The sequence below is a fragment of the Bombina bombina genome, chromosome 7 (genome assembly GCF_027579735.1).
Source record: "Bombina bombina isolate aBomBom1 chromosome 7, aBomBom1.pri, whole genome shotgun sequence".
In the NCBI taxonomy this organism is placed as follows: domain Eukaryota; kingdom Metazoa; phylum Chordata; class Amphibia; order Anura; family Bombinatoridae; genus Bombina; species Bombina bombina.
The window spans coordinates 420,771,688-420,799,658 of record NC_069505.1 but is presented as its reverse complement, the minus strand read 5'-3'; the positions used below and the strand labels follow the sequence as shown (position 1 = coordinate 420,799,658).

The following is a 27,971-nucleotide window of genomic DNA, read 5'->3' as shown; positions in this document are numbered from 1 at the left end:
ACACTTTTTACCTCTGTAAATACCTTGTATCTAAGCTTCTGCAGACTGCACCTTATCTCAGTTATATTAATATACTGTTTACCTCTCTGATTACCTTGTATCTAAGCCTCTGCAGACTGCTCCTTATCTCAGTTATATTCATATACGTTTTACCTCTGTGATTACCTTGTATCTAACCCTCTGCAGACTGCCATTTATCTCAGTTATATTAATACACTTTTTACCTCTGTGATTACCCTGTATCTAAGTCTCTGCAGACTGCTCCTTATCTTAGTTATATTAATATACCTTTTACCCCTGTGATTACCTTGTAACTAAGCCTCAGCAGACTGCCCCTTATCTCAGTTACATTAATACACTTTTTACCTCTGTGATTACCTTGTATCTAAGTCTCTGCAGCCTGCCCCCCTATCTCAGTTATATAATATACTTTTCACCTCTGTGATTAACCTGTAGCTAAGCCTCTGCAGACTGCCCTTATCTCAGTTATATTAATATACTTTTTACCTCTGATTACCTTGTATCTAAGCCTCTGCAGACTGCCACTTATCTCAGTTATATTAATATACTTTTTACCTCTGATTACCTTGTATCTAAGCCTCTGCAGACTGCCACTTATCTCAGTTATATTAATATACTTTTTACCTCTGTGATTACCTTGTATCTAACCCTCTGCAGACTGCCCCTTATCTCAGTTATATTAATATACTTTTACCTCTGTGATTACCTTGTATCTAAGCCACTGCAGACTGCCCCTTATCTCAGTTATATTAATATACTTTTTACCTGTGCGATTACCTTGTATCTAAGCCTCTGCAGACTGCCCCTTATCTCAGTTATATTAATATACTTTTTACCTCTGTGATGACCGTGTATCTAAGCCTCTGCAGACTGCACCTTATTTCAATTCTTTTGACAGACTTGCATTTTAGCCAATCAGTGCCCTCTCATTTGTAATTCCAGGGGCGTAGTCACAATGTTATCTGCATGGCACACATGAACTAAAGCCCTCTAGCTGTGAAAAAAATTCTAAATGCAGTGAAATAAGGTGAGGCCTTCAAGGGCTTAGAAATTAGCATATGAGCCTACCTAGCTTTAGATTTCAACAAAGAATACCAAGAGAACAAAGCAAATTTGATGATAAACGTGAATTAGAAAGTTGTTTAAAGGGACACTGAACCCAAATTTTTTCTTTTGTGATTCAGACAGAGCAGCAATTTTAAGCAACTTTCTATTTTTTACTCCTATTATGAAATGTTCTTCATTCTCTTGGTATCTTTATTTGAAAATCAAGAATGTAAGTTTAAATGCCGGCCCATTTTGGTGAACAAACTATGTTGTTTTTGCCGATTGGTGGATAAATTCATCCACCAATAAACAAGTGCTGTCCAAGGTTCTGGACTTTCTTTTTGAAATAAAGATAGCAAGAGAAGGAAGAAAAATTGATAACAGGAGTAAATTAGTTGCTTAAACTTGCTGCTCTATCTGAGTCACAATAAAATTGAGTTCAGTGTCCCTTTCAAATTGCATTCCCTATCAATCATGAAAGTTTAATTTTTGACTAGACTGTCCCTTTAAAGGGACAATAAATACAGCTTAGTAGCGCAATCAATAAAAGCCTAATAGACAATGTAAACGATTGAATTTCAAATGAGCAGTAGATTTTTTTTTCTGTTACATAACTTCCTAATGTATCATGTGGCAGCCATTAGCCAATCACAATGCATATAGGTATATCCTGTGATTCTTGCACATGATCAGTAGGAGCGGGTGACTCAGTGTAAATATAAAACGACTGCGCACATAAAGACAATGGAGGTGAATTGGAAATTTAAAATTGTGTTCTTTATCTGAATAATTTAAAGGGACATTCCGATAAAAATGGAAATGCACATAAATCAATTACTCTTTTGAGTAGAAACATATTTGCAATATAAATTATTAGTATTGGCAAAAATGCTTCTAGTAAAACTTAAAACTTATGTTAGCATAGCTAGATATTCTCAGTGCACCAGCATTTAAATACTGCAGCTGCTCAGAGCATCGGTGAGGCCTGCATCATGTCAGCAATTAAGAAATGGAGTCGGTTGTAAGTTTCCTGCGGGAACATAGTAAAGTCGCTGAACTTGGATCGTTTCTGGTGGAGGAGCTCTGACTAGCTGCGTGGTGAGCTGCAGCAAACTTAGAGCTGAGAAAGACCATCTACCCTAATTCGCATTAGCCTGTGGCCGTTCCCACGTCGGCTTGTGTGGGCTACAACTCTGCGGAGAAGTTTGGCAGAGTGCGATGGAAACCAGAGAGAGCGAATACGCTCGTTGCCCCGACTGCTAAGCTGTGATCTGGGGACCGCCTGAGAGAAAAAATACACTGAAGTTGAAGCTGGGTTGTAGCTGTTGGACCCCATGCACTTACCCCGGGAGATTGGACAGCGCAGTTCCTGAGGAGGAGACCGGAGCCCCCTGGTTGGGCGAAGTAGTACGGTCCGGTGCCGACGTTGTAGCTGGAGAAGGATGACTTGCGGGAGTGTTGCTGGCGCGGAGGGATCCGGGAGCTTCACTTCCTGCTGGCTGGTGTGTTTCCAGGGACTACGACACGAGCTGACTTCCAGAGAGCTGTGGAGGTGATGTAACCTCAAAAAGCTGTAAGGCCTCTTACACCTTCAGGTCGGGGGAAGACCACAGCACAACCCAGGAGGACGGTAATTGTATTTAACATACTTTTTTACCAATCTTAAAGGCGGAAAGCCCTGCAGTACGGGGGCAGAAAAGGTTTAAACTGGTGGATCTATATGTCTTATCGCAGATCTTTTTCCCTGATATCTCTCTCGCAAAAAAGAGGCAAGATTTAAGTAATAAGTAGTCTTATGAAACCTACAAAAGGAAAAGTGGACTGTCAGTGATTGTCTATATTCACCTTTTTTTTCTGTGCCGCTTTTCTGATTGCTGCAAAGGTTAAACCTACTAACAGAGCATTCCTTTTGGAATAAATATATATCAGCCCTGAGCTTGGGGTCACAAGACGCTTGAAAATCCAAAGCAAGACTATTTTGCTATGCAACGTAGTAGTTCTCTAATGGGTCGGCTTATGAAAATGTTTTGAATTGTTCTGTTTTGACATAATCAGATCTGATGCTAATTCTATGTTGTGCAGGCTAGGCTTTAGTTAAGCAAAAGTAACAGCAGACGCATTATTGCCAGCCTGGTGTGTAGAATTAAAAAATCTTTCAACCAGTAAAATATAACAAAATTTTCTAGCTGTATAGTTTACACGCTCTTGTGTCCTATGAGAGTCAGCGCCTGAAAAAGAGTAGGACTATGGTATAACCAGGAATAGATTATGTATCTGCAAGCTTTTAAAATTTCAAGACAAAGTAGAAATGTTTAGACTGTATAGGAAATTTGAATCCTTCTCTATCGCTGACAAAAAAATTCTTTTATTCCAAGACTTCTCGAATGAAACTGTACAGAAAAGAAAGTTAATGTCCCCGGGGCTGGAGAGCGTTTGATAAATTGTGACTGCTTGTGCGAACCTGCAGTCAAAGTGGAGGAAAGGGCTTGATAAATCTAGCCCTATACAGAGTACCTGCATTGGCGGTCGACTGAGGGGGTCCAGACTTCACTTGGAGGGCTTGTGGTCTTTGGTCCGGTCAGCATTGCCTTGCACATCTCTATAAACCAAATGCAAGTTTTATCATAAACATTGTAAGTGCAATTCTGTTTGTGTGTCATATCCGCTATTGTTAATAAACTCACTTGAATCCGGATGCGCTTTTTTGTTTCTATCTTTTATGTCAATCTTGTTGCTGGTGGAGTGCTTGAGATCTCCGCATCTGAAGAGCAGCATCGGATAGTGCTGCATATTGCGTGGCAGTGACGTCATCACTGGGCGTCTCAGAGGATCTTTGCAAGCGAGGACGCTAACACCGGAGCTCCTGTCTTGTGTTGGAGCCACAGTGGATCAGGCTATCTGACGGAAAAACTCTAGGGTACAGCATTGGAGCAAGCCTGCTATTTCCTTGGAGGACAGGCTGTGTATAACGGAGGTACTTTATCTGAACAATTGTGTTGATATTAACAGACTGCAACCACTGGCCTACATTGAGACTGTTATTTATTTATTAGTAGCCAGTATACAGGAGGTTGTAATTTTGAGGGCAGCCTATTTAGCGCGGAGTGTTTTTCTGTTTGTGTTAATGTCCCCGTTATGTACAAGGATGATAAATATGGGAATCAAAGCACGTTTATTATATCCAGCCAAGATTATTATTGATGATAAGGGGAATAATCTGGTTTTCACAGAGGCGCTAAAAGCAAAAGAATTTATCGAGTCTAGAGGAGGATAGAAGGTAGTTAGTATTCTGTGAAATTATAAAATTGTATTTGTCGTCTGAATATGAAGATACTAATAGTTTGTTATTTCTGAGAGTTCTCATTCTTTTTTTTTTTCTCTCTCGCCTCCGTCCTCCACGCACGCCTCCTGTCCTCCCCGCCTCCGTTCTCCCTCTTGCTTCTACTGTTAGACGGATAGGGGATAATGAAAGAGAGATCGAAAACTTTTATATACACAAAAGAAGTTTTTACCTCCCTTTTAGAGAGATATATTTGTAAAATTGCCCATCATGTTTTGTCCTGGAGAAAATACCTGAGATGAGTTTAAGATATAGATGTGGGGTCCCTCGGGGAATGATTATGTTTTTTAGGTTAAAATTTTAGTAAAAGAGCTAAGTTTTAGTATTAGCTATGGTGGACGTATTAGAAAGTATTAAGATTCAATCTTGGAACGTAGGAGGAATTACTAACCCAGTCAAGCGAAAACTTATAATCAAAAATTTATGCCGTCAAAAACCCAGTATAGTTTTCTTACAAGAAACGTATTTAAAAGACCTTGAGATCCCGAAACTAAAAATTAGATGGATAGGGGAGGTAATAGCCACCCCTTGTAAAAGTAGGAAATTAGGGGTCGCTATTCTTTTTAACAAAAAATTAACATATCAAATAATACAGATCGAATTGGACCCGGAAGCCAGATATATTATTTTACAAGTACAAATCGATAGTCTTAAATTCATTTTATGTAATATATATGCTCTGAATGTTTTTTCGAAAACATTCTGGGAAAAATTAAAAAACTAAATTATTCCCCTTTTTAACTGATAACTTGATTATAGGAGGTGATTTCAAGCTCTCACTCTGTCCAGAACTAGATAGGTTCTCAAAAAAAAAAATCTAGCCACACATAACAAACAAGCTAACTATATGAAAAAGTTTTGTCATCAGTTAAAAATAGTAGACATATGGAGACTTCTAAATCCTGAACACCATGCATTCACCTGTGAATCCAAGTCATTTAAGACATTTTCAAGAATTGATTTTATCCTTGTTTCAGAAACGCTGTCATTGTAAAAAATAGACGTGGAGATTGGAGATATAGTCATATCGGACCATGCGGTAGTCTCAGTCGCATTCCACCCTAAGACAAAACAGACTGGGTCTAACTACTTTTTTTTTTCCGCGTCATATGTATAAAAATATCAGATTTAGGTCATGGCTTAAGCAGAAGTGGAAAGATTACTGTACCCACAATATACTATATTTCCACAAAATCGAAACATTTTGGGAAGCCTCGAAAGCCTATCTAAGAGGTGAAATAAAAGCCTTTATGTGTAAGAAGAAAAAAAATATTCAACTAGCCAACCAAGTCAGGAATAGCTATAGGAGATTTTATCGTGATGCAACACATTTGCATTGGGAAAGTTACTCGCAAGCCAGACAGGAAAGAGATATATTTCTTAACCCCTTAATGACAACTGACGTACCAGGTACGTCATGCATTAACAACCAGTTAATGACAATAGACGTACCTGGTACGTCAGTTGTCTAAGAGAGTGCTGGAAGCGATCGCAATCGCTTCCAGCAGCTCTCAGGGTATTGCAGTGATGCCTCCATATGGAGGCATCCTGCAATACCTTTTTAGAAGACTCCGATGCAGAGAGAGCCACTCTGTGGCCCTCTCTGCACCGGTAGCGATGGTGCCGGTTCGTTGGTGGGTGGGAGCATAACAGGGAGGCGGGTGGGCGGCCCATCGCTACCCGGCATCCGGTTCCTGTAAGTGCAATGTGCACGCCGGGTGCCGGGAGCGTGCGGGGGCGCGCGCGCGCGATTAGCTGGCCACTGACACCAATGAGGAGGGAAGAGGGGGGAAAAAACATTTTAAAAAAAAATATATATAAGGATCTGGGAGGGGGAGGGGGTTGGGGTATTGTGGGGGGCTGCTACACTACAGAAAACATTAATAATTGTAAAAAGATAAAAAAACACTTTTGTTTTTGGGGCAAATTGGGTACTGGCAGGCAGCTGCCAGTACCCAAGATGGCGGCAATTAGGTAGGGGAGAGGGTTAGAGAGCTGGGGGGGGGATCATGGAGGTTGGGGCTAAGGCAGGGGTCCATCACAGCTAAAACATTTTATTTTTTTTTATTAAAAAAAAGAAAAACTCCTTTTATTTAGTACTGGCAGACTTTCTGCCAGTACTTAAGATGGCGGGGACAATTGTGGGGTGGGGGAGGGAAGAGAACTGTTTGGGAGGGATCAGGGGGTGGGATGTGTCAGGTGGGAGGCTGATCTCTACCCTAAAGCTAAAATTAACCCTGCAAGCTCCCTACAACCTACCTAATTAACCCCTTCACTGCTGGGCATAATTTACGTGTGGTGCGCAGCAGCATTTAGCGGCCTTCTAATTACCAAAAAGCAATGCCAAAGCCATATATGTCTGCTATTTCTGAACAAAGGGGATCCCAAAGAAGCTTTTACAACAATTTGTGCCATAATAGCACAAGCTGTTTGTAAATACTTTCAGTGAGAAACCTAAAATTGTGAAAAATGAATTTTTTTTTAATTGTTTGCTCGCATTTGGCGGTGAAATAGTGGCATAAAATATATCAAAATGGGCCTAGATCAATACTTGGGGTTGTCTACTACACTACCCTAAAGCTAAAATTAACCATGCAAGCTCCCTACAACCTACGTAATTAACCCCTTAACTGCTGGGCATAATTTACGTGTGGTGCGCAGCAGCATTTAGCGGCCTTCTACTTACCAAAAAGCAACCCCAAAGCCATATAAGTCTGCTATTTCTGAACAAAGGGGATCCCAAAGAAGCATTTACAACCATTTGTGCCTTAATTGCAGAAGCTGTTTGTAAATAATTTCAGTGGGAAACCTAAAGTTTGTGACAAAATTTGTGAAAAAGTGAACTTTTTTTTTTATTTGATGACATTTGGCGGTGAAATGGTGGCATGAAATATACCAAAATGGGCCTAGATCAATACTTTGGGTTGTCTTCTAAAAAAAAAAATATACATGTCAAGGGATATTCAGGTATTCCTGACAGATATCAGGGTTCCAATGTAACTAGCGCTAATTTTGAAAAAAACATAATTTATGCTTACCTGATAAATTCCTTTCTTCTGTTGTGTGATCAGTCCACGGGTCATCATTACTTCTGGGATATAACTCCTCCCCAACAGGAAATGCAAGAGGATTCACCCAGCAGAGCTGCATATAGCTCCTCCCCTCTACGTCAGTCCCAGTCATTCGACCAAGAATCAACGAGAAAGGAGTAACCAAGGGTGAAGTGGTGACTGGAGTATAATTTAAAAGATATTTACCTGCCTTAAAACAGGGCGGGCCGTGGACTGATCACACAACAGAAGAAAGGAATTTATCAGGTAAGCATAAATTATGTTTTCTTCTGTTATGTGTGATCAGTCCACGGGTCATCATTACTTCTGGGATACCAATACCAAAGCAAAAGTACACGGATGACGGGAGGGATAGGCAGGCTCATTATACAGAAGGAACCACTGCCTGAAGAACCTTTCTCCCAAAAATAGCCTCCGAAGAAGCAAAAGTGTCAAATTTGTAAAATTTGGAAAAAGTATGAAGCGAAGACCAAGTTGCAGCCTTGCAAATCTGTTCAACAGAGGCCTCATTCTTAAAGGCCCAAGTGGAAGCCACAGCTCTAGTGGAGTGAGCTGTAATTCTTTCAGGAGGCTGCTGTCCAGCAGTCTCATAGGCTAAACGTATTATGCTACGAAGCCAAAAAGAGAGAGAGGTAGCAGAAGCTTTTTGACCTCTCCTCTGTCCAGAATAAACGACAAACAGGGAAGAAGTTTGGCGAAAATCTTTAGTTGCCTGCAAGTAGAACTTGAGGGCACGAACTACATCCAGATTGTGTAGAAGACGTTCCTTCTTTGAAGAAGGATTTGGACACAAGGATGGAACAACAATCTCTTGATTGATATTCCTGTTAGTGACTACCTTAGGTAAGAACCCAGGTTTAGTACGCAGAACTACCTTGTCTGAGTGAAAAATCAGATAAGGAGAATCACAATGTAAAGCTGATAACTCAGAGACTCTTCGAGCCGAGGAAATAGCCATTAAAAACAGAACTTTCCAAGATAACAATTTTATATCAATGGAATGAAGGGGTTCAAACGGAACACCCTGTAAAACGTTAAGAACTAAGTTTAAACTCCATGGCGGAGCAACAGCTTTAAACACAGGCTTGATCCTAGCTAAAGCCTGACAAAAGGCCTGGACGTCTGGATTTTCTGACAGACGCCTGTGTAACAAGATGGACAGAGCTGAAATCTGTCCCTTTAATGAACTAGCTGATAAACCCTTTTCTAAACCTTCTTGTAGAAAGGACAATATCCTAGGGATCCTAACCTTACTCCAGGAGTAACGTTTGGATTCGCACCAGTATAGGTATTTACGCCAAATTTTATGGTAAATCTTTCTGGTAACAGGCTTCCTAGCCTGTATCAGGGTATCAATAACCGACTCAGAAAAACCACGTTTTGATAAAATCAAGCGTTCAATTTCCAAGCAGTCAGCTTCAGAGAAGTTAGATTTTGATGTTTGAATGGACCCTGTATCAGAAGGTCCTGTCTTAGAGGTAGAGACCAAGGCGGACAGGATGACATGTCCACTAGATCTGCATACCAAGTCCTGCGTGGCCATGCAGGCGCTATTAGAATCACTGATGCTCTCTCCTGTTTGATTTTGGCAATCAATCGAGGAAGCAGCGGGAAGGGTGGAAACACATAAGCCATCCCGAAGTTCCAAGGTGCTGTCAAAGCATCTATCAGAACCGCTCCCGGATCCCTGGATCTGGACCCGTAGTGAGGAAGTTTGGCGTTCTGGCGAGACGCCATGAGATCTATCTCTGGTTTGCCCCAACGTCGAAGTATTTGGGCAAAGACCTCCGGATGAAGTTCCCACTCCCCCGGATGAAAAGTCTGGCGACTCAAAAAATCCGCCTCCCAGTTCTCCACTCCCGGGATGTGGATTGCTGACAGGTGGCAAGAGTGAGACTCTGCCCAGCGAATTATCTTTGATACTTCCATCATTGCTAGGGAGCTTCTTGTCCCTCCCTGATGGTTGATGTAAGCTACAGTCGTGATGTTGTCCGACTGAAACCTGATGAACCCCCGAGTTGTTAATTGGGGCCAAGCCAGAAGGGCATTGAGAACTGCTCTCAATTCCAGAATGTTTATTGGAAGGAGACTCTCCTCCTGATTCCATAGTCCCTGAGCTTTCAGAGAATTCCAGACAGCGCCCCAACCTAGTAGGCTGGCGTCTGTTGTTACAATTGTCCAGTCTGGCCTGCTGAATGGCATCCCCCTGGACAGGTGTGGCCGATAAAGCCACCATAGAAGAGAATTTCTGGTCTCTTGATTCAGATTCAGAGTAGGGGACAAATCTGAGTAATCCCCATTCCACTGACTTAGCATGCACAATTGCAGCGGTCTGAGGTGTAGGCGTGCAAAAGGTACTATGTCCATTGCCGCTACCATTAAGCCGATCACCTCCATGCATTGAGCTACTGACGGGTGTTGAATGGAATGAAGGACACGGCATGCATTTAGAAGCTTTGTTAACCTGTCTTCTGTCAGGTAAATCTTCATTTCTACAGAATCTATAAGAGTCCCCAAGAATGGAACTCTTGTGAGAGGAAAAAGAGAACTCTTCTTTTCGTTCACTTTCCATCCATGCGACCTTAGAAATGCCAGAACTAACTCTGTATGAGACTTGGCAGTTTGAAAGCTTGAAGCTTGTATTAGAATGTCGTCTAGATACGGAGCTACCGAAATCCCTCGCGGTCTTAGTACCGCCAGAAGGGCACCCAGAACCTTTGTGAAGATTCTTGGAGCCGTAGCCAATCCGAATGGAAGAGCTACAAACTGGTAGTGCCTGTCTAAGAAGGCAAACCTTAGGTACCGGTGATGATCTTTGTGAATCGGTATGTGAAGGTAAGCATCTTTTAAATCCACTGTGGTCATGTACTGACCCTTTTGGATCATGGGTAAGATTGTCCGAATAGTTTCCATTTTGAACGATGGAACTCTTAGGAATTTGTTTAGAATCTTTAAATCTAAGATTGGCCTGAAAGTTCCCTCTTTTTTGGGAACCACAAACAGGTTTGAGTAGAACCCTTGTCCTTGTTCCGACCGCGGAACCGGATGGATCACTCCCATTAATAACAGATCTTGTACACAGCGTAGAAACGCTTCTTTCTTTATCTGGTTTGTTGACAACCTTGACAGATGAAATCTCCCTCTTGGGGGAGATAATTTGAAGTCTAGAAGGTATCCCTGAGATATGATCTCTAGCGCCCAGGGATCCTGAACATCTCTTGCCCAGGCCTGGGCGAAGAGAGAAAGTCTGCCCCCCACTAGATCCGGTCCCGGATCGAGGGCTCTCGGTTCATGCTGTCTTTGGGGCAGCAGCAGGTTTCCTGGCCTGCTTGCCCTTGTTCCAGGACTGGTTAGGTTTCCAGCCTTGCCTGTAACGAGCAACAGCTCCCTCCTGTTTTGGTGCAGTGGAGGTTGATGCTGCTCCTGTTTTGAAAGTCCGAAAGGGACGAAAATTAGACTGTCTAGCCTTAGCTTTGGCTTTGTCTTGAGGTAGGGCGTGGCCCTTACCTCCTGTAATGTCAGCGATAATTTCTTTCAAACCGGGCCCAAATAAAGACTGCCCCTTGAAAGGTATATTAAGTAATTTGGACTTAGAAGTAACATCAGCTGACCAGGATTTTAGCCACAGCGCCCTACGTGCCTGGATGGCGAATCCTGAGTTCTTAGCCGTAAGTTTGGTTAAATGTACTACGGCCTCCGAAATGAATGAATTAGCTAGTTTAAGGACTCTAAGCCTGTCCGTAATGTCGTCTAGCGTAGATGAACTAAGGTTCTCTTCCAGAGACTCAATCCAAAATGCTGCCGCAGCCGTAATCGGCGCGATACATGCAAGGGGTTGCAATATAAAACCTTGTTGAACAAACATTTTCTTAAGGTAACCCTCTAATTTTTTATCCATTGGAACTGAAAAAGCACAGCTATCCTCCACCGGGATAGTGGTACGCTTAGCTAAAGTAGAAACTGCTCCCTCCACCTTAGGGACCGTTTGCCATAAGTCCCGAGTGGTGGCGTCTATTGGAAACATCTTTCTAAATATTGGAGGGGGTGAGAACGGCACACCGGGTCTATCCCACTCCTTAGTAACAATTTCAGTTAGTCTCTTAGGTATAGGAAAAACGTCAGTACTCGCCGGTACCGCAAAGTATTTATCCAACCTACACAATTTCTCTGGTATTGCAACGGTGTTACAATCATTGAGAGCTGCTAAAACCTCCCCTAGTAATACACGGAGGTTCTCCAATTTAAATTTAAAATTTGAAATATCTGAATCCAATCTGTTTGGATCAGAACCGTCACCCACAGAATGAAGCTCTCCGTCCTCATGCTCTGCAAGCTGTGACGCAGTATCAGACATGACCCTAGTATTGTCAGCGCACTCTGTTCTCACCCCAGAGTGATCACGCTTGCCTCTTAGTTCTGGTAATTTAGACAAAACTTCAGTCATAACAGTAGCCATATCTTGTAATGTTATCTGTAATGGTCGCCCAGATGTACTAGGCGCCATAATATCACGCACCTCCCGGGCGGGAGATGCAGGTACTGCCGCGTGAGGCGAGTTAGTCGGCATAACTCTCCCCTCGCTGTTTGGTGAAATTTGTTCAAATTGTACAGATTGACTTTTATTTAAAGTAGCATCAATACAGTTAGTACATAAATTTCTATTGGGCTCCACCTTGGCATTGGAACAAATGACACAGATATCTTCCTCTGAGTCAGACATGTTTAACACACTAGCAATAAACTTGCAACTTGGTTATAATCTTTTTTAGCAAAAACGTACTGTGCCTCAAAGAGGTACTAAACGATTAAATGACAGTCGAAATAATGAACTGAAAAACAGTTATAGCATCAAACTTTAAAACAACACAACTTTTAGTAAAGGTTTGTTCCCATTAGTAAAATAACAATAATTAAATTTGACATAAAAAATTACAGAGCAACGTTTTTATTCACAGTCAATATAAAATTCTCACAGCTCTGCTGAGAGAATCTACCTCCCTCCAAAGAAGTTTGAAGACCCCTGAGATCTGTCAGAGATGAACCGGATCATGCAGGAAATATAAGAGTAGCTGACTGGAAATTTTTGATGCGTAGCAAAGAGCGCCAAAAACGGCCCCTCCCTCTCACACACAGCAGTGAAGAGAAACGAAACTGTCACAATTAAAAGCAAACAACTGCCAAGTGGAAAATAATGCCCAAATATTTATTCACTCAGTACCTCAGAAATGTAAACGATTCTACATTCCAGCAAAAACGTTTAACATGATAAATACTTATTAAAAGGATTAGTGACTTTTAACAGAGTAGTTCCGGTGAAATACCATCCCCAGAATACTGAAATGTATACATACATGTCATTATAACGGTATGGCAGGATTTTCTCATCAATTCCATTCAGAAAATAAAAACTGCTACATACCTCAATGCAGATTCATCTGCCCGCTGTCCCCTGATCTGAAGCTTTTACCTCCCTCAGATGGCCGAGAACAGCAATATGATCTTAACTACTCCGGTTAAAATCATAGTAAAAAACTCTGGTAGATTCTTCCTCAAACTCTGCCAGAGAAGTAATAACACGCTCCGGTGCTATTGTAAAATAACAAACTTTTGATTGAAGTCATAAAAACTAAGTATAATCACCATAGTCCTCTCACACATCCTATCTAGTCGTTGGGTGCAAGAGAATGACTGGGACTGACGTAGAGGGGAGGAGCTATATGCAGCTCTGCTGGGTGAATCCTCTTGCATTTCCTGTTGGGGAGGAGTTATATCCCAGAAGTAATGATGACCCGTGGACTGATCACACATAACAGAAGAAAAGTGGTTTGGAAATAGCAAAGTGCTAATTGTATTTATGGCCCTATAACTTGCAAAAAAAGTAAAGAACATGTAAACATTGGGTATTTCTAAACTCAGGACAAAATTTAGAAACTATTTAGCATAGGTGTTTTTTGGTGATTGTAGATGTGTAACAGATTTTGGGGGTCAAAGTTAGAAAAAGTGTGTTTTTTTCAATTTTTTCCTCATATTTTATATTTTTTTTTATAGGAAATTATAAGATATGATGAAAATAATGGTATCCTTAGAAAGTCCATTTAATGGCGAGAAAAACGGTATATAATATGTGTGGGTACAGTAAATGAGTAAGAGGGAAATTACAGCTAAACACAAACACTGCAGAAATGTAAAAATAGCCATTGTCATTAAGGGTAAGAAAATTGAAAAATGGTCCGGTCATTAAGGGGTTAAACAGGAATCTCTTGAAGAAGAAACCAAATTGAATCTGAGGTTTAAAGGTTATTATGGATATTCAGCCAAGTATTTCGCTAAGATATTCAAGAGAAGGAAAAAAAAATCTTATTCTAGCTATTAGAGATAAAAATATAAGATATACCGGGCTTCCCGAGATTAGCAACATTCTTCATTCTTTTTATTAAAATCTTTACACTAATTCTAGTAATGATACACAGAATCAAAAGAAATTCTGGACACAAATTGAACTTTCTAGGGTCGCTGAAGATCTTTTAGATAATCTTAACGCTCCGATATCAATAGAGGAGATAGATGAGGCTATAGGAAAAAATTAATTAAATAAAGCTGCGGGTCCAGACGGCCTTCCGGCAGAATACTACAAAATACTGATAGAGGAAATTAAACCGTCCCTGGTAAAATTATTTAATAACTATTTCTCAGATAGTAACACATTTTCAGAATATTTTTCAGCAGCAAATATCTCTTTAATCCTTAAGAAAGATAAAGATGGAGAGGATCCAACCTCCTATAGACCGATTTCAGTCCCCAATGTAGACTACAAATTACTGACAACTATTATTGCTTCCAGATTTATGCTGTGTTTGGATAAGATTATCCATTCTGACCAATCCGGTTTTATGATCTCCAGAAATATTTCGAAAAATATATGGAAAATCACTACTTTAATAGACTACATCTGGAGTCTAAATAAAAATAATGACAAAATATTTAAATATGATATTGCCCTTTTAACACTTGATGCTGTCAAAGCATTTGCTTCGATTGAATGGGAATATCTTTTTCAGGCGCTGCATAGATTTGGATTCAAGAATCAGTTCTTAAATTTTATACGTAATCTATATTATAGTCCAATTTCCTATCTGCTGATTAACAATACATTATCACCCGGGATAAGACTAAAAAAAGGTACGCGCCAGGGCTGCCCCTTGTCACCCCTTCTTTTTAATGTAGCTTTGGAACCTCTTGCGATTTGGTTAAGAAAAGTATTAGAGGGAATTACGCTCGGTCAAATAGTCTTTAAAACGTTATTATATGCAGACAATGATTTAATTTGTTTATATAACACTTCTAAAGCCATTCCAACTTTGATGGAATGTCTGATTTTTTTTGGCTCATTTGCGGGCTATAAAGTGAATCAGAATAAAAGTGAATTATTGTGGCTACATAAAACTGTGAGTAATAAAGTTATCCCCGGTTTTAAGGAAGTTGATTCTCTAAGATATTTGGGGATTTACCTACATAAGAATCCATCAAAGTGGTATGAATTGAACTTTAATGCTTTACTCCAGAAAATATATACAGATTTGAAACTCTGGAAAGTGCTGCCCCTGTCAATATCGGCAAAGATAAAACCTTATTAAAATGATTATCTTCCCGCGGCTACTTTTTCCTCTTCAGAATTTACCATTAATCTTAAGTAATGTAGACTTGAAGAAGTTACATTCTAGTTTCTCTCATTTTATCTGGCATGGAATGAAAAAAACGTGCATTGCATTCGAGAAATGAATGCAACCCCGAGAGTGTGCCGGACTAGCCTTGCCCAATATTAATCTCTATAATTTAGCATCCTTAAGCAAAATCGCGTTAGATTGACTAGCTGAGACAAATTGGTGCTCCACTGAGGAATTGGAAAAGCATTGCGTTTTTCCTTTTTCTCTTAAAGCTCTGCTCCATATCGCACCTAAAGACATCCCGAGTAACATTCAAAATTTAATCTCGTTTAAGAATATAATCTCTTCCTGGCAAAAAGTGTGTAGTTTAAATGGACTAGATTATGTTCTTTCGGAATATCTACCAATAATAGGCCACCCAGAATTCCCTCCAGGTAATAACCAGGAAGTTTTTAGGTCTTGGGAGCGTAAAGGGCTTAAAAGCATTTTTCAATTCTTTATGGAGTCTGGTCACATAACCTCGTTTGACAACTTAAGACATAAGTTTGACTTGCCTATTAATAATTTCTATGATTTTCTTCAAGTTCAACACCTCATTAAGACTAAAAAATGGAATGGTCCGATATTAGAGCCCGCATCACTAGTGTTAGAGCGAAAGCTCCTTCAATCTCATTATTATACAGCATCATGCTGGCTAAACAAAGTGACTCTTTTTTAGGAAGAATTAGGGATAAATGGCAAACCCTATTTCCAAATATTGATCTTGAAAAAAATCAAATCTGGCTGTAAAGCTATAAATAAATGTAGAACCCCAATAACCTGGAAAGAGGGACATATGAAACTGATGAATAATTTTTATTATACGCCCTTGAAAATGTCTAAAATATATCCTAGTCAAAGTTTTCTCTGTCCCCGCTGCAGCTTTTTGAATGCAGACATAGTACATATGTTCTGGGCATGTCCTTAAATCGCCCAGTTTTGGAAAAAAAGTTTCTTATTGGATTAAGAAATTATATAAAGTAAATATTCGTCTTGATTTAGAGATTATCTTCTTTATGGAAGATAGCAATTCCGAGCCCTTACTCCAGAAAAAGATTTTGAATACAATTATTTTACGTATTAGACAATTGATTGTGAAAAACTGGAAGGCAAAAAGAGCTCCCGGACTTGCAGTCTTCATTAAAGAAATCCAGATGCAAATAATTTTTGAATCTTCGCAATTGGGCGAAGCTGGTGATAGAGAAATCAGAAGGTTTTTGCTAGGGTGGTTACCTATTATTAAGACATATTCAGAACCTGTACAGAAGACAATTTTATATCCCTTTTTGAGTTCTGAGTGTTTCTTTGATCTTGTATTATGGGGTGATTTCCCGGCAGAGTGGATATCGGGATATAGGGATATATAACTGATTCCGCTGAAAGTCGTATCCTGTCTCTTAAGAGTGATTGGCGGAGCGGGGGCTCAGGAATGGGATGATCGGGGCTGGTCGGGGGGGTGTACGGAGGCGGGAGTAATGGGAGTTCCAACTTCATTTTATTTCTTTATTATTATTTTATTTTCTCTTTCTTCTTCTTTTCTTTATTTTCAATTCACAAAGTAAAAATTTGCCTACAGTGTAAAATATTCAGAATATCTCATTATTTTCAGATGTCTTGCTTTGTTGTAAACTACACTAAATGGAAACAGTATTGGTTACCTGTATGATTTAGACATATTGTATTATTTGTCTTAGTATCTTAGAAGGTAGCATTTGCATTTTTTTTTTGTCTGCTCAAAAATGCACAATACCAATTTGTTACAAGACTTGTTTTTTGTTTATGTATTTATCTGAATATGGAATTACCCTGTCGGCTCAAATAAATAAATATTTAAAAAAAAAAAAAAGAAATGGAGTCATTACCAGATGGTACAAGCACCTTAGGCTCTCTGAGTAAGTGCTGTGTATAAAATGCTGGTGCACGCCGCATACTTAAAGGGACAGTCAAGGCCAAAAAAACCTTTTATTTTTCAAATAGGGCATGTAATTTTAAACAACTTTCCAATTTACTTTTATCAACAATTTTGCTTTGTTCTCTTGGTATTCTAGTTGAGAGCAAACCTAGGAAGGCTCATATGATAATTTCTAACCCCTTGAAGGCCGCCTCTAATCACATGCTTTTGTATTTGCTTTTCACAACAGGGGAGAGTAGTTCAGGTAAACCATATAGATAGCATTGTGATCACGCCCGTGGGTTGTGGCAGACACTGCACTAATTGGCTAAACTGCAAGTCAATAGATAATAACTAAAAGTCATGTGATTAGGGGCGGTCAGAAGGTGCTTAGATACAAGATAGTCACAGCAGTAAAAAGTGTATTAATATAACAGTGTGGTTATGCAAAACTGGGGAATGGGTAATAAAGGGATTATCTATCTTTTTAAACAACAAAAATTCTGGTGTTGACTGTCCCTTTAAATACACTTCTGAAACAGCTTTAGCTTTTATTAGAAGCATTTGTGCTAACGCACGTATATTACAAACATGCTTCTATTTAAAACTAAAATGCACCCATGTGGATCCCAATTTTGGCTGGAATGTCCCTTTAAGTTTAATTTTGACTTCACAGTCCCTTTAAAACATTCTGAGCAAATCTTTACCCAGTAACTCTCATTAAAGGGGCAACTAGAATAGAAATGAGTTAAAACTTTATTATTAAACAAATTATCCTTGTAAATTATTTGTCAAAGCCATGAAAAGGGGTTAATTAAGTCCTGCTCAAAAGCCAGAAAGCTCGGCTACTCCGGAGAAGATGGCAGGCAGCATACGCAGGTAGCCACCTATCCGCAGCACGGTGCTTCTCACCTGAATTTCATCCAGTTGTCCTCACACGGGTGCGCCTCCTTCCCCAGACCCTCAGCATTGTAGGTTCGGTTTATTGCGGAGCCCACACCAGAGAGGTGGCACAGAGGGAGGTCATCTGTCCAGCTTTGCTGCTCCTGCAGAGATAGGAAGATTTATTAGTGACAATATGAGCTACAGTGATTGCTTGATCAGTGCAGGAGAACATTTATATCTGCTGCAACCAGACCGCTGCTTCTCAACCTTATCCTCTACCTGTTATGTGGTGGGCTTTTCAGATTGATGAGATTGACAGCCCCAGTCCACGCATGATTGGCTGCGCAGGACAGAGGGCGGGGTTACACACGTGCAGTGATAAATGCGGGCAGCGAATCGCTGCTCCGACAGAGACAATGCCACTGTCCGCCAGCAGAATGATAAATCCATCCCTTACTGTGAGAGCAGACCTAGTTCAAAGCAGTGCATTGCTGATTCTGAGGCTACCTAGATATGCTTTTCAACTGAGGATATTAAGAGAATGAAGCAAATTAGATCATAGAAATAAATTGGAAAGTTGTTTAAAATGGCTGCTCTAGCTTAACTACGAAAATGTAAGTTTGACAGTTCTGACCCTTGAAATAAGGATTCGTTTTAATTAGGTAACACGAGGCTGTAGGTAAATTCATTCTATTAATCCAGTCACAATGTCCGGTTTTCCCCGGATTATTTTGGACAATTTCTCTGTCTGGATATTATCAGATATTATTGTAACTTTGTGTCAGCAGAAATAACCGGCCCCTTTATCACAGCAAAATGTTATCAAATAAACCTTAAAGGGGCATAAACCCTTTTTTTCTTTTATGATTCGGACAGAACACACCATTTTAAACAATTTTCAGATTGACTTCTTTTATCAAATTTGCTGAATTATCTCTGTATCCTTTGTTCAAGTAGCAGTAATGCATTACTGGGAGCTAGCTGAGCATATTGTGTGAATCAATGACCAGAGGCTTATTTGTTCTGCCACCAATTAGCAGCTAGCAACCAGTAGTGAATTACTGCTCCTGAGCATACCTTGGTATACTTTTCAACAAAGGATACCAAGAGAACAAAGCAAATTCAATAAGAAAAATACACTAGAAAGTTGTTTAAAATTGCTGCTCTGTCTGAATCATTAGTTTCATTTTGACTTCCCTGTCACTTTAATTCAACTGTTCCCCTGCAAATCTATGTACACAGAATCAGCCCCTTACTAAGTATCAAGAAACTCGCTGAATAGAAGATTGTGTGTGTAGAATAGATCCGCACAAGGACCTAAGTGTGAGGAGGGAGGGGCAAGCAGCACAAATGAAAGTGAACCCTATAATGTGATTGTTTTAGTTACATCAAATCTTTACATTGTTATATTGAGATAATGATTATATTTCTATTACCAATAAAGTACAACTGAAAGGTTGAGCAAATAAGAATGATTAAAGTGTTTTTGAAAAACTGGGATTTACCAGCGCTATATATAAAGGGAACTTAAAGTCATGAAGTTTATAAAATACTTTATGCTGAAAGTTCCTTTATTTGCCAGGAAGTTTATGCTGAGTGCCTCAGGCTGCCAACAGCAGAGCGCTATTTTACCAATGAGGTGATACCACTGCTTAGCAAGTAGCGTGCTAGCAATCCTGCATTATGCCAAAGGGCAAGCACAGTTATTGGATAGGGGATGTATTAGTAGAGCGCTGGTTATGGAGAGGATACCATACAACTTACAATAAGAAAAGATCCTATGTTAGGTTTTATATATAAACTGAGATCTGAGATAGAGATAGAGATAGAGATAGAGATAGAGATAGAGAGAGAGAGAGAGAGAGAGAGAGAGAGAGAGAGAGAGAGAGAGAGAGAGACCTCTAGGTAAAAAATAATCAGAAATTCCTTATCAGTGATGTCTGCGATTCAAACATAAACAAATTGGTGAAATGTGCAATTACGATATATTCACTATATAAAAATTATAAAAAATACCCTAAGAGATATTCTAGTGTGTCTGAGAGGATAGTACCTCTATCACAATTATAAGTGGAAAAAAAAATTAATTTTTTTTTTATATCAAAAAATAATTCATAAAGAGATGTTTCATAAGGAGATGCTTATCTATGATGTATGTTAAGAGTGAAAAAATATTAAATTAATAGTGTATTTATAGTGGTCTCATTACCAAGGGAGGGAAACTCTCAATGTGAGAGGGGCTAGTTGTGTATAACAGATTCCAAAATAAAAGGTGACAGATCTAAAAACCTACTAAAGGCATGTACTAATATATATCAGGATTTATTATAAGATACAATATTAGTAAAATTGAAACAAGGGGACGTCTCCCCAAAGCAAAAATGAAAATGTCTAATAAAATCAATATTTATACATAACAAGTCGATATTCCACAAAAGGTATATTAAAAAAACATATTTGGAATGCTTTGAAGCTATACTTAATCCACCCTGTCCTCCGGTAGACTTATAGTTTAAAAAGCAGTCTCTTGCATAAATAGAAACTCGTAGAATAATACAGTTTATGGATGTCTGTGCAAATGCCATGGAGGTAGTTTAAAAGACAGGACTTATATCGGAGCTTTGCTCCCTGGTGAGCGAAACGCATCGATCTAAGTGACTGTGAATATTGTTGATAACATCATATGAATGATGACATCTGAAATCTAAGAACTTTTGATTATTTTGAGGTAACCCGGGTTATTCTGCAAGCTTAATAATCCTTTTGTTGTTCGAGCTCTTCATCTCCTGCGTGCACCAGCACTAAGAGCAGGGAATCACATCAGCCACAAAAGTAGCAAAGTTATTTCTATAACTATATTCGATTTGAACATCCGTTAAAGCCGACAATTTGTACTGACAGCTGGAAAGTGTACCGATGACGTCAGACGCCGAGGCACATGTGGCGCACTGATTCAGTCTGGAACCTGGAGACAAACATCTGATATCGACCTCATATGAGTGAAGTATAGCTTCAAAGCAATCCAAATATGTTTTTTTAATATACCTTTTGTGGAATATCAACTTGTTATGTATAAATATTGATTTTATTAGACATTTTCATTTTTGCTTTGGGGAGACGTCCCCTTGTTTCAATTTTACTTATATTGTATCTTATAATAAATCCTGATATATATTAGTACATGCCTTTAGTAGGTTTTTAGATCTGTCACCTTTTATATTGGAATCTGTTATACACAACTAGCCCCTCTCACATTGAGAGTTTCCCTCCCTTGGTAATGAGACCACTATAAATACACTATTAATTTACTATTTTTTCACTCTTAACATACATCATAGATAAGCATCTCCTTATGAATTATTTTTTTATATAAAAAAAATAAATAAAAAAAAATTCATATTTTTTTCACTTATAATTGTGATAGAGGTACTATCCTCTCAGACACACTAGAATATCTCTTAGGGTATTTTTTATAATTTTTATATAGTGAATATATCGTAATTGCACATTTCACCAATTTGTTTATGTTTGAATCGCAGACATCACTGATAAGGAATTTCTGATTATTTTTTACCTAGTTTTTAAGATACCCCTTGTGCACGATAACACTCTCTATAATAGGTGAACATATCACTCTCTATATATATATATATTAGGGTCGCACCGATACCATTTTTTTAAGACTGAGTACAAGTACCGATACTTTTTTTCAAATACTCACCGATACCAATTACCGATACTTTTTTTATGTCATGACAGTTTACCAAGCACAATACAGACTAATAATTTAAGATTACTTCTTTATAATTATGAACTGTATCTCAAAAGACATTTTGAAATAATAAAACAGTTTTATGTACTTGTTGTCACAAAGTTCACAGAACATGTTTATAAATTAAATTATTACAATAACATATATTAATAATAACAACAATAAATAACAGCTGCAGCAGCTGGGGCTGGAAAGCTACAATTTAAAGGGGTGATTACTAAATACTATTGGGTTGTATGGTGCATATATAACTCATCAATCTGACATTTGGTTGTTAATAAAAAGTAACATAATTTAATTCTGAAAATAATATTGGGGAAGGAGTGTCCCAGTAATCCCCTTTGAGAAAAATGGGGCATTTGTATTCTACTGACTCAACAGAAAATAGGGCTGGTCTTCATATTTTTCCAGGGCTGCTTTTTATTCCCAGTCCAGCTCTGGCTAAGGGTGTTCCTCAGAGTACAGTATGTTTTGAGCATAATTGTGCAAGATGAGAGGCTTCCAGCTGTAAAGTAGCAGATTTAAAGCACTGCTCTGACGTAAAATAATACAAATAACAGCAATTTGTATTGGCAGAACAGAAGTGAACAATTTTTAGTTAAGTCTCCACTCCAGCTTAAAATGAAATGGGAACATAGAGTTTGAAAAACACCACAATATGGCATATGGGTAGGAATTGGAGGTATCGGTTTAAGTATCGGTGCATTTGCACGAGTACAAGTACTCATGCAAATACTTGGTATCGGCACCGATACCGATACTAGTATCGGTATCGGTGCAACTATATATATATATATATATATATATATATATTTTCATATTTTTTTTATATTTTTTTTCATATATTTTTCATATATTTTCATATATATATATATTTTTTTTTTTTGCATACCTATTTATATTTTTATATAAATATATCTCAGTTTATATATAAAACCTAACATATAATCAACGGATACCTTTAGCTTCTTTTAGCGCACTTACTACTACTCTCCCAACTCCAAGCACAGTTATTGGATAAGAGGTGGTAAAGTCACATCATTGACAAAATAACGTGTTGCCATAGGTGCTCAGCGCTGCAGGCAAATAAAGGAACTTTCAGTCACGAGGTATAAAAAAACTTTACGCTGAAGTCCCCGTTATTTATAGCACTGGTAATTTCACCATCACTTTAACCTATTAAACCAGAGAAAGTTCCCCTCGCAGTAATGTCCTAATTATCTACGTTTCTAATGATAAAAAAATAAAGCAGCACAAAATAATCTGAAAAGTTATTATTACAAAGTTAAAGGGACATTTTCTTTTATGATTTAAAGGGACAGTCAAGTCCAAAATAAACTATCATGATTTCTATAGGGCACATCATTTTAAACAACTTTCCAATTTACTTTTATCACCAATTTTGCTTTGTTCTCTTGGTGTTCTTAGTTGAAAGCTAAACCTAGCTAGGCTTGCATGCTAATTTCTTAGCCCTTGAAGGCCGCCTCTAATCTGAATGCATTTTGAGAGTTTTTCACCACTGCTAGTGTTGGTTCATGTGTGTCATACAGATAACATTGAGCTCACGCACGTGAAGTTACCTAGGAGTAAGCACTGATTGGCTAAAATGCAAGTCTGTCAAAAGAACTGAAATAAGGGGGCAGTTTGCAGAGGCTTAGATACAAGGTAATCACAGAGGTAAAAAGTATATTAATATAACTGAGATAAGGAGCAGTCTGCAGAGGCTTAGATACACGGTAATCACAGATGTAAGAAGTATATTAATATAACTGAGATAAGGAGCAGTCTGCAGAGGCTTAGATACACAGTAATCACAGAGGTAAAAAGTATATTAATATAACTGAGATAAGGGGCAGTCTGCAGAGGCTTAGATACAAGGTAATCACATAGGTAAAAAGTATATTAATATAACTGAGATAAGGGGCAGTCTGCAGAGGCTTAGATACAAGGTAATCACATAGGTAAAAAGTATATTAATATAACTGAGATAAGGAGCGGTCTGCAGAGGCTTAGATACAAGGTAATCACAGAGGTAAAAAGTATATTAATATAACTGAGATAAAGGGGCAGTCTGCAAAGGCTTAGATACAGGGTACTCACAGAGGTAAAAAGTGTATTAATATAACTGAGATAAGGCGCAGTCTGCAGAGGGTTAGATACAGGGTAATCACAGAGGTAAGAAGTATATTAATATAACTGAGATAAGGAACAGTATGCAGAGGCTTAGATACAAGGTAATCACAGAGGTAAAAAGTATATTAATATAACTGAGATAAGGGGCAGTCTGCAGAGGCTTAGATACAAGGTAATCACAGAGGTAAAAAGTATATTAATATAACTGACATAAGGGGCAGTCTGCAGATGCTTAGATACAGGGTAATCACAGATGTAAAAAGTATAATAATATAACTGAGATAAGGAGCAGTCTGCAGAGGCTTAGATACAGGGTAATCACAGATGTAAAAAGTATATTAATATAACTGAGATAAGGAGCAGTCTGCAGAGGCTTAGATACAGGGTAATCACAGAGGTAAAACGTATATTAATATAACTGAGATAAGAGGCAGTCTGCAGAGGCTTAGATACAAGGTAATCACAGCTGTCGCTAGCACTCTCCCACCTTGAAGGAGATCTGGGGGCTCCCACCCGCTCATACCCCTGCGATCGGGCCTGTATAATGACGTCACCGCACAAGTTTATTGAAAAATCACAACAAGTATAGGGAAAGGGGGCATGCTGCTTAGAAGCCTGTATCTCAGCTAGAACCTAGGTTATCTGCTGCTCCTGAGCTTACCTAGATAAACCTTTCAGCAAAGGACAAGAGAAGAATAATTTTTGTCTAATTATGACTCTACAGTCCCTTTAACAAATATAAAAAGGTAACAGCGATGCAGCCGCTCCAAAACACTCACGCTCTGTGAGATCTCTCCAACTGATGTGATCTCATTAAGCAGACTGTGTATAAAGTTACAGAGATCTCTCCAACTGATGTGATCTCATTAAGCAGACTGTGTATAAAATTAAAGAGATCTCTCCAACTGGTGTGATCTCATTAAGCAGACTGTGTATAAGGTTACAGAGATCTCTCCAACTGATGTGATCTCATTAAGCAGACTGTGTATAAAGTTACAGAGATCTCTCCAACTGATGTGATCTCATTAAGCAGACTGTGTATAAAGTTACAGAGATCTCTCCAACTGATGTGATCTCATTAAGCAGACTGTGTATAAAGTTACAGAGATCTCTCCAACTGATGTGATCTCATTAAGCAGACTGTGTATAAAGTTACAGAGATCTCTCCAACTGATGTGATCTCATTAAGCAGACTGTGTATAAAGTTACAGAGATCTCTCCAACTGATGTGATCTCATTAAGCAGACTGTGTATAAAGTTACAGAGATCTCTCCAACTGATGTGATCTCATTAAGCAGACTGTGTATAAAGTTACAGAGATCTCTCCAACTGATGTGATCTCATTAAGCAGACTGTGTATAAAGTTACAGAGATCTCTCCAACTGATGCGATCTCATTAAGCAGACTGTGTATAAAATTAAAGAGATCTCTCCAACTGGTGTGATCTCATTAAGCAGACTGTGTATAAGGTTACAGAGATCTCTCCAACTGATGTGATCTCATTAAGCAGACTGTGTATAAAGTTACAGAGATCTCTCCAACTGATGTGATCTCATTAAGCAGACTGTGTATAAAATTAAAGAGATCTCTCCAACTGGTGTGATCTCATTAAGCAGACTGTGTATAAGGTTACAGAGATTTCTCCAACTGATGTGATCTCATTAAGCAGACTGTGTATAAAGTTACAGAGATCTCTCCAACTGATGTGATCTCATTAAGCTGACTGTGTATAACGTTACAGAGATCTCTCCAGCTGCTGTGATCTTGTTAAGCAGACTATGTATAAAGTTACAGAGATCTCTCCAACTGATGTGATCTCATGTATAAAGTTACAGAGATCTCTCCAGCTGTGATCTTGCTAAGCAGACTGTGTATAAAGTTACAGATCTCTCCAACTGATGTGATCTAATTAAGCAGACTGCGTATAAAGTTACAGAGATCTCTCCAACTGATGTGATCTAATTAAGCAGACTGTGTATAAAGTTACAGAGATCTCTCCAACTGATGTGATCTTGTTAAGCAGACTGTGTAGAAAGTTAGAGATCTCTCCAAATGATGTGATATCATTAAGCAGACTGTGTATAGTTACATAGATCTCTCCAACTGATGTGATCTCATTAAGCAGACTGTGTATAAAGTTACATAGATCTCTCCAGCTGATGTGATCTCATTAAGCAGACTGTGTATAAAGTTACAGAGATCTCTCCAGCTGATGTGATCTTGTTAAGCAGACTGTGTATAAAGTTACAGAGATCTCTCCAGCTGATGTGATCTTGTTAAGCAGACTGTGTATAAAGTTAGAGATTTTTCCAGCTGATGTGATCTCATTAAGCAGACTGTGTATAAAGTTAGAGATCTCTCCAGCTGATGTGATCTTGTTAAACAAACTGTGTATAAAGTTACAGAGATCTCTCCAGCTGATGTGATCTTGTTAAGCAGACTGTGTATAAAGTTACATATATCTCTCCAGCTGATGTGATCTTGTTAAGAAGACTATGTATAAAGTTAGAGATCTCTCCAGCTGCTGTGATCTCGTTAAGCAGACTATGTATAGAGTTACAGAGATCTCTCCAGCTGCTGTGATCTTGTTAAGCAGACTGTGTATAAATTTAAAGAGATCTCTCCTGCTGCTGTGATCTTGTTAAGCAGACTGTGTATAAAGTTACAGAGATCTCTCCAGCTGATGTGATCTCATTAAGCAGACTGTGTATAAAGTTACAGTGATCTCTCCAGCTGATGTGATCTCATTAAGCAGACCGAGTATAAATTCACAGAGATCTCTCCAGCTGATGTGATCTTGTTAAGCAGACTACGTATAAAGTTACAGAGATCTCTCCAGCTGCTGTGATCTTGTTAAGCAGACTGTGTATAAAGTTAAAGAGATCTCTACAGCTGATGTGATCTTGTTAAGCAGACTGTGTATAAAGTTACAGAGATCTCTCCAGCTGCTGTGATCTTGCTAAGCAGACTGTGTATAAAGTTACAGAGATCTCTCCAGCTGCTGTGATCTTGCTAAGCAGACTGTGTATAAAGTTACAGAGATCTCTCCAGCTGCTGTGATCTTGCTAAGCAGACTGTGTATAAAGTTACAGAGATCTCTCCAGCTGCTGTGATCTTGCTAAGCAGACTGTGTATAAAGTTACAGAGATCTCTCCAGCTGTTGTGATCTTGCTAAGAAGAGTGTGTATAAAGTTACAGAGATCTCTCCAGCTGCTGTGATCTTGCTAAGAAGAGTGTGTATAAAGTTACAGAGATCTCTCCAGCTGTTGTGATCTTGCTAAGCAGACTGTGTATAAAGTTACAGAGATCTCTCCAGCTGCTGTGATCTCTTGCGAAGCAGACTGTGTATAAAGTTACAGAGATCTCTCCAGCTGCTGTGATCTCTTGCGAAGCAGACTGTGTATAAAGTTACAGAGATCTCTCCAGCTGCTGTGATCTCTTGCGAAGCAGACTGTGTATAAAGTTACAGAGATCTCTCCAGCTGTTGTGATCTTGCTAAGAAGACTGCGTATAAAGTTACAGAGATCTCTCCAGCTGCTGTGATCTCTTGCTAAGCAGACTGTGTATAAAGTTGCAGAGATCTCTCCAGCTGCTGTGATCTCTTGCTAAGCAGACTGCGTATAAAGTTACAGAGATCTCTCCAGCTGCTGTGATCTCTTGCGAAGAAGACAATATACACAGATGCAGAGATATCGAGCATTAGTGAATAGGCGCCTCTATATATAAGCAGTGAGGAGGATTCTCTAAGCTTAGGGAATAGACAACGTGTCACTCGCACACTCGGGGCCATCAGTTGTGTCACTCACACTCTGCAGCAGACTCCTCCTCTGTGCCGCCATCTTGGTCAGGAAGTGGGAACACGGCTTGCTGTGATCATGTGACCAGCGACTGTGGGGAAAAGCTACTCAGCGACGTCTACCGGCCTGAAAGAGAAACTGCAAGCAACAATCTCTGTGTCCTCCTGCTTTGTTACCACATACCAGGCTACCCCCTGGTGGTCAATGAGAGGTATATTTACTATAACAGTCACAGTCTCCCATTGTAATTACTGCATAGTTGCCAACAGTCCCTGATTTCCCTTGATTTTGTTGTATGTCCCTTGATTTTT

At 39.0% G+C, this 27,971-nt stretch overlaps 1 protein-coding gene across 1 annotated transcript in view; it reads right to left on the bottom strand.

Annotated features, from left to right (window-relative positions):
- The window catches only part of TAB1 (TGF-beta activated kinase 1 (MAP3K7) binding protein 1), a 105,798-nt gene extending 78,042 nt beyond the window's left edge, over nt 1–27,756 (bottom strand). The window contains exons 1-2 of the mRNA XM_053721277.1: nt 27,670–27,756; nt 17,986–18,119 (exon numbers count right to left, since the gene is read on the bottom strand). Coding sequence (XP_053577252.1) covers nt 17,986–18,119; nt 27,670–27,702 — 167 coding nt within the window. The 5' untranslated portion in view covers nt 27,703–27,756. The remainder of the gene's footprint in view (nt 1–17,985; nt 18,120–27,669) is intronic.
- Between the last annotated feature and the right edge of the window lie 215 nt (nt 27,757–27,971).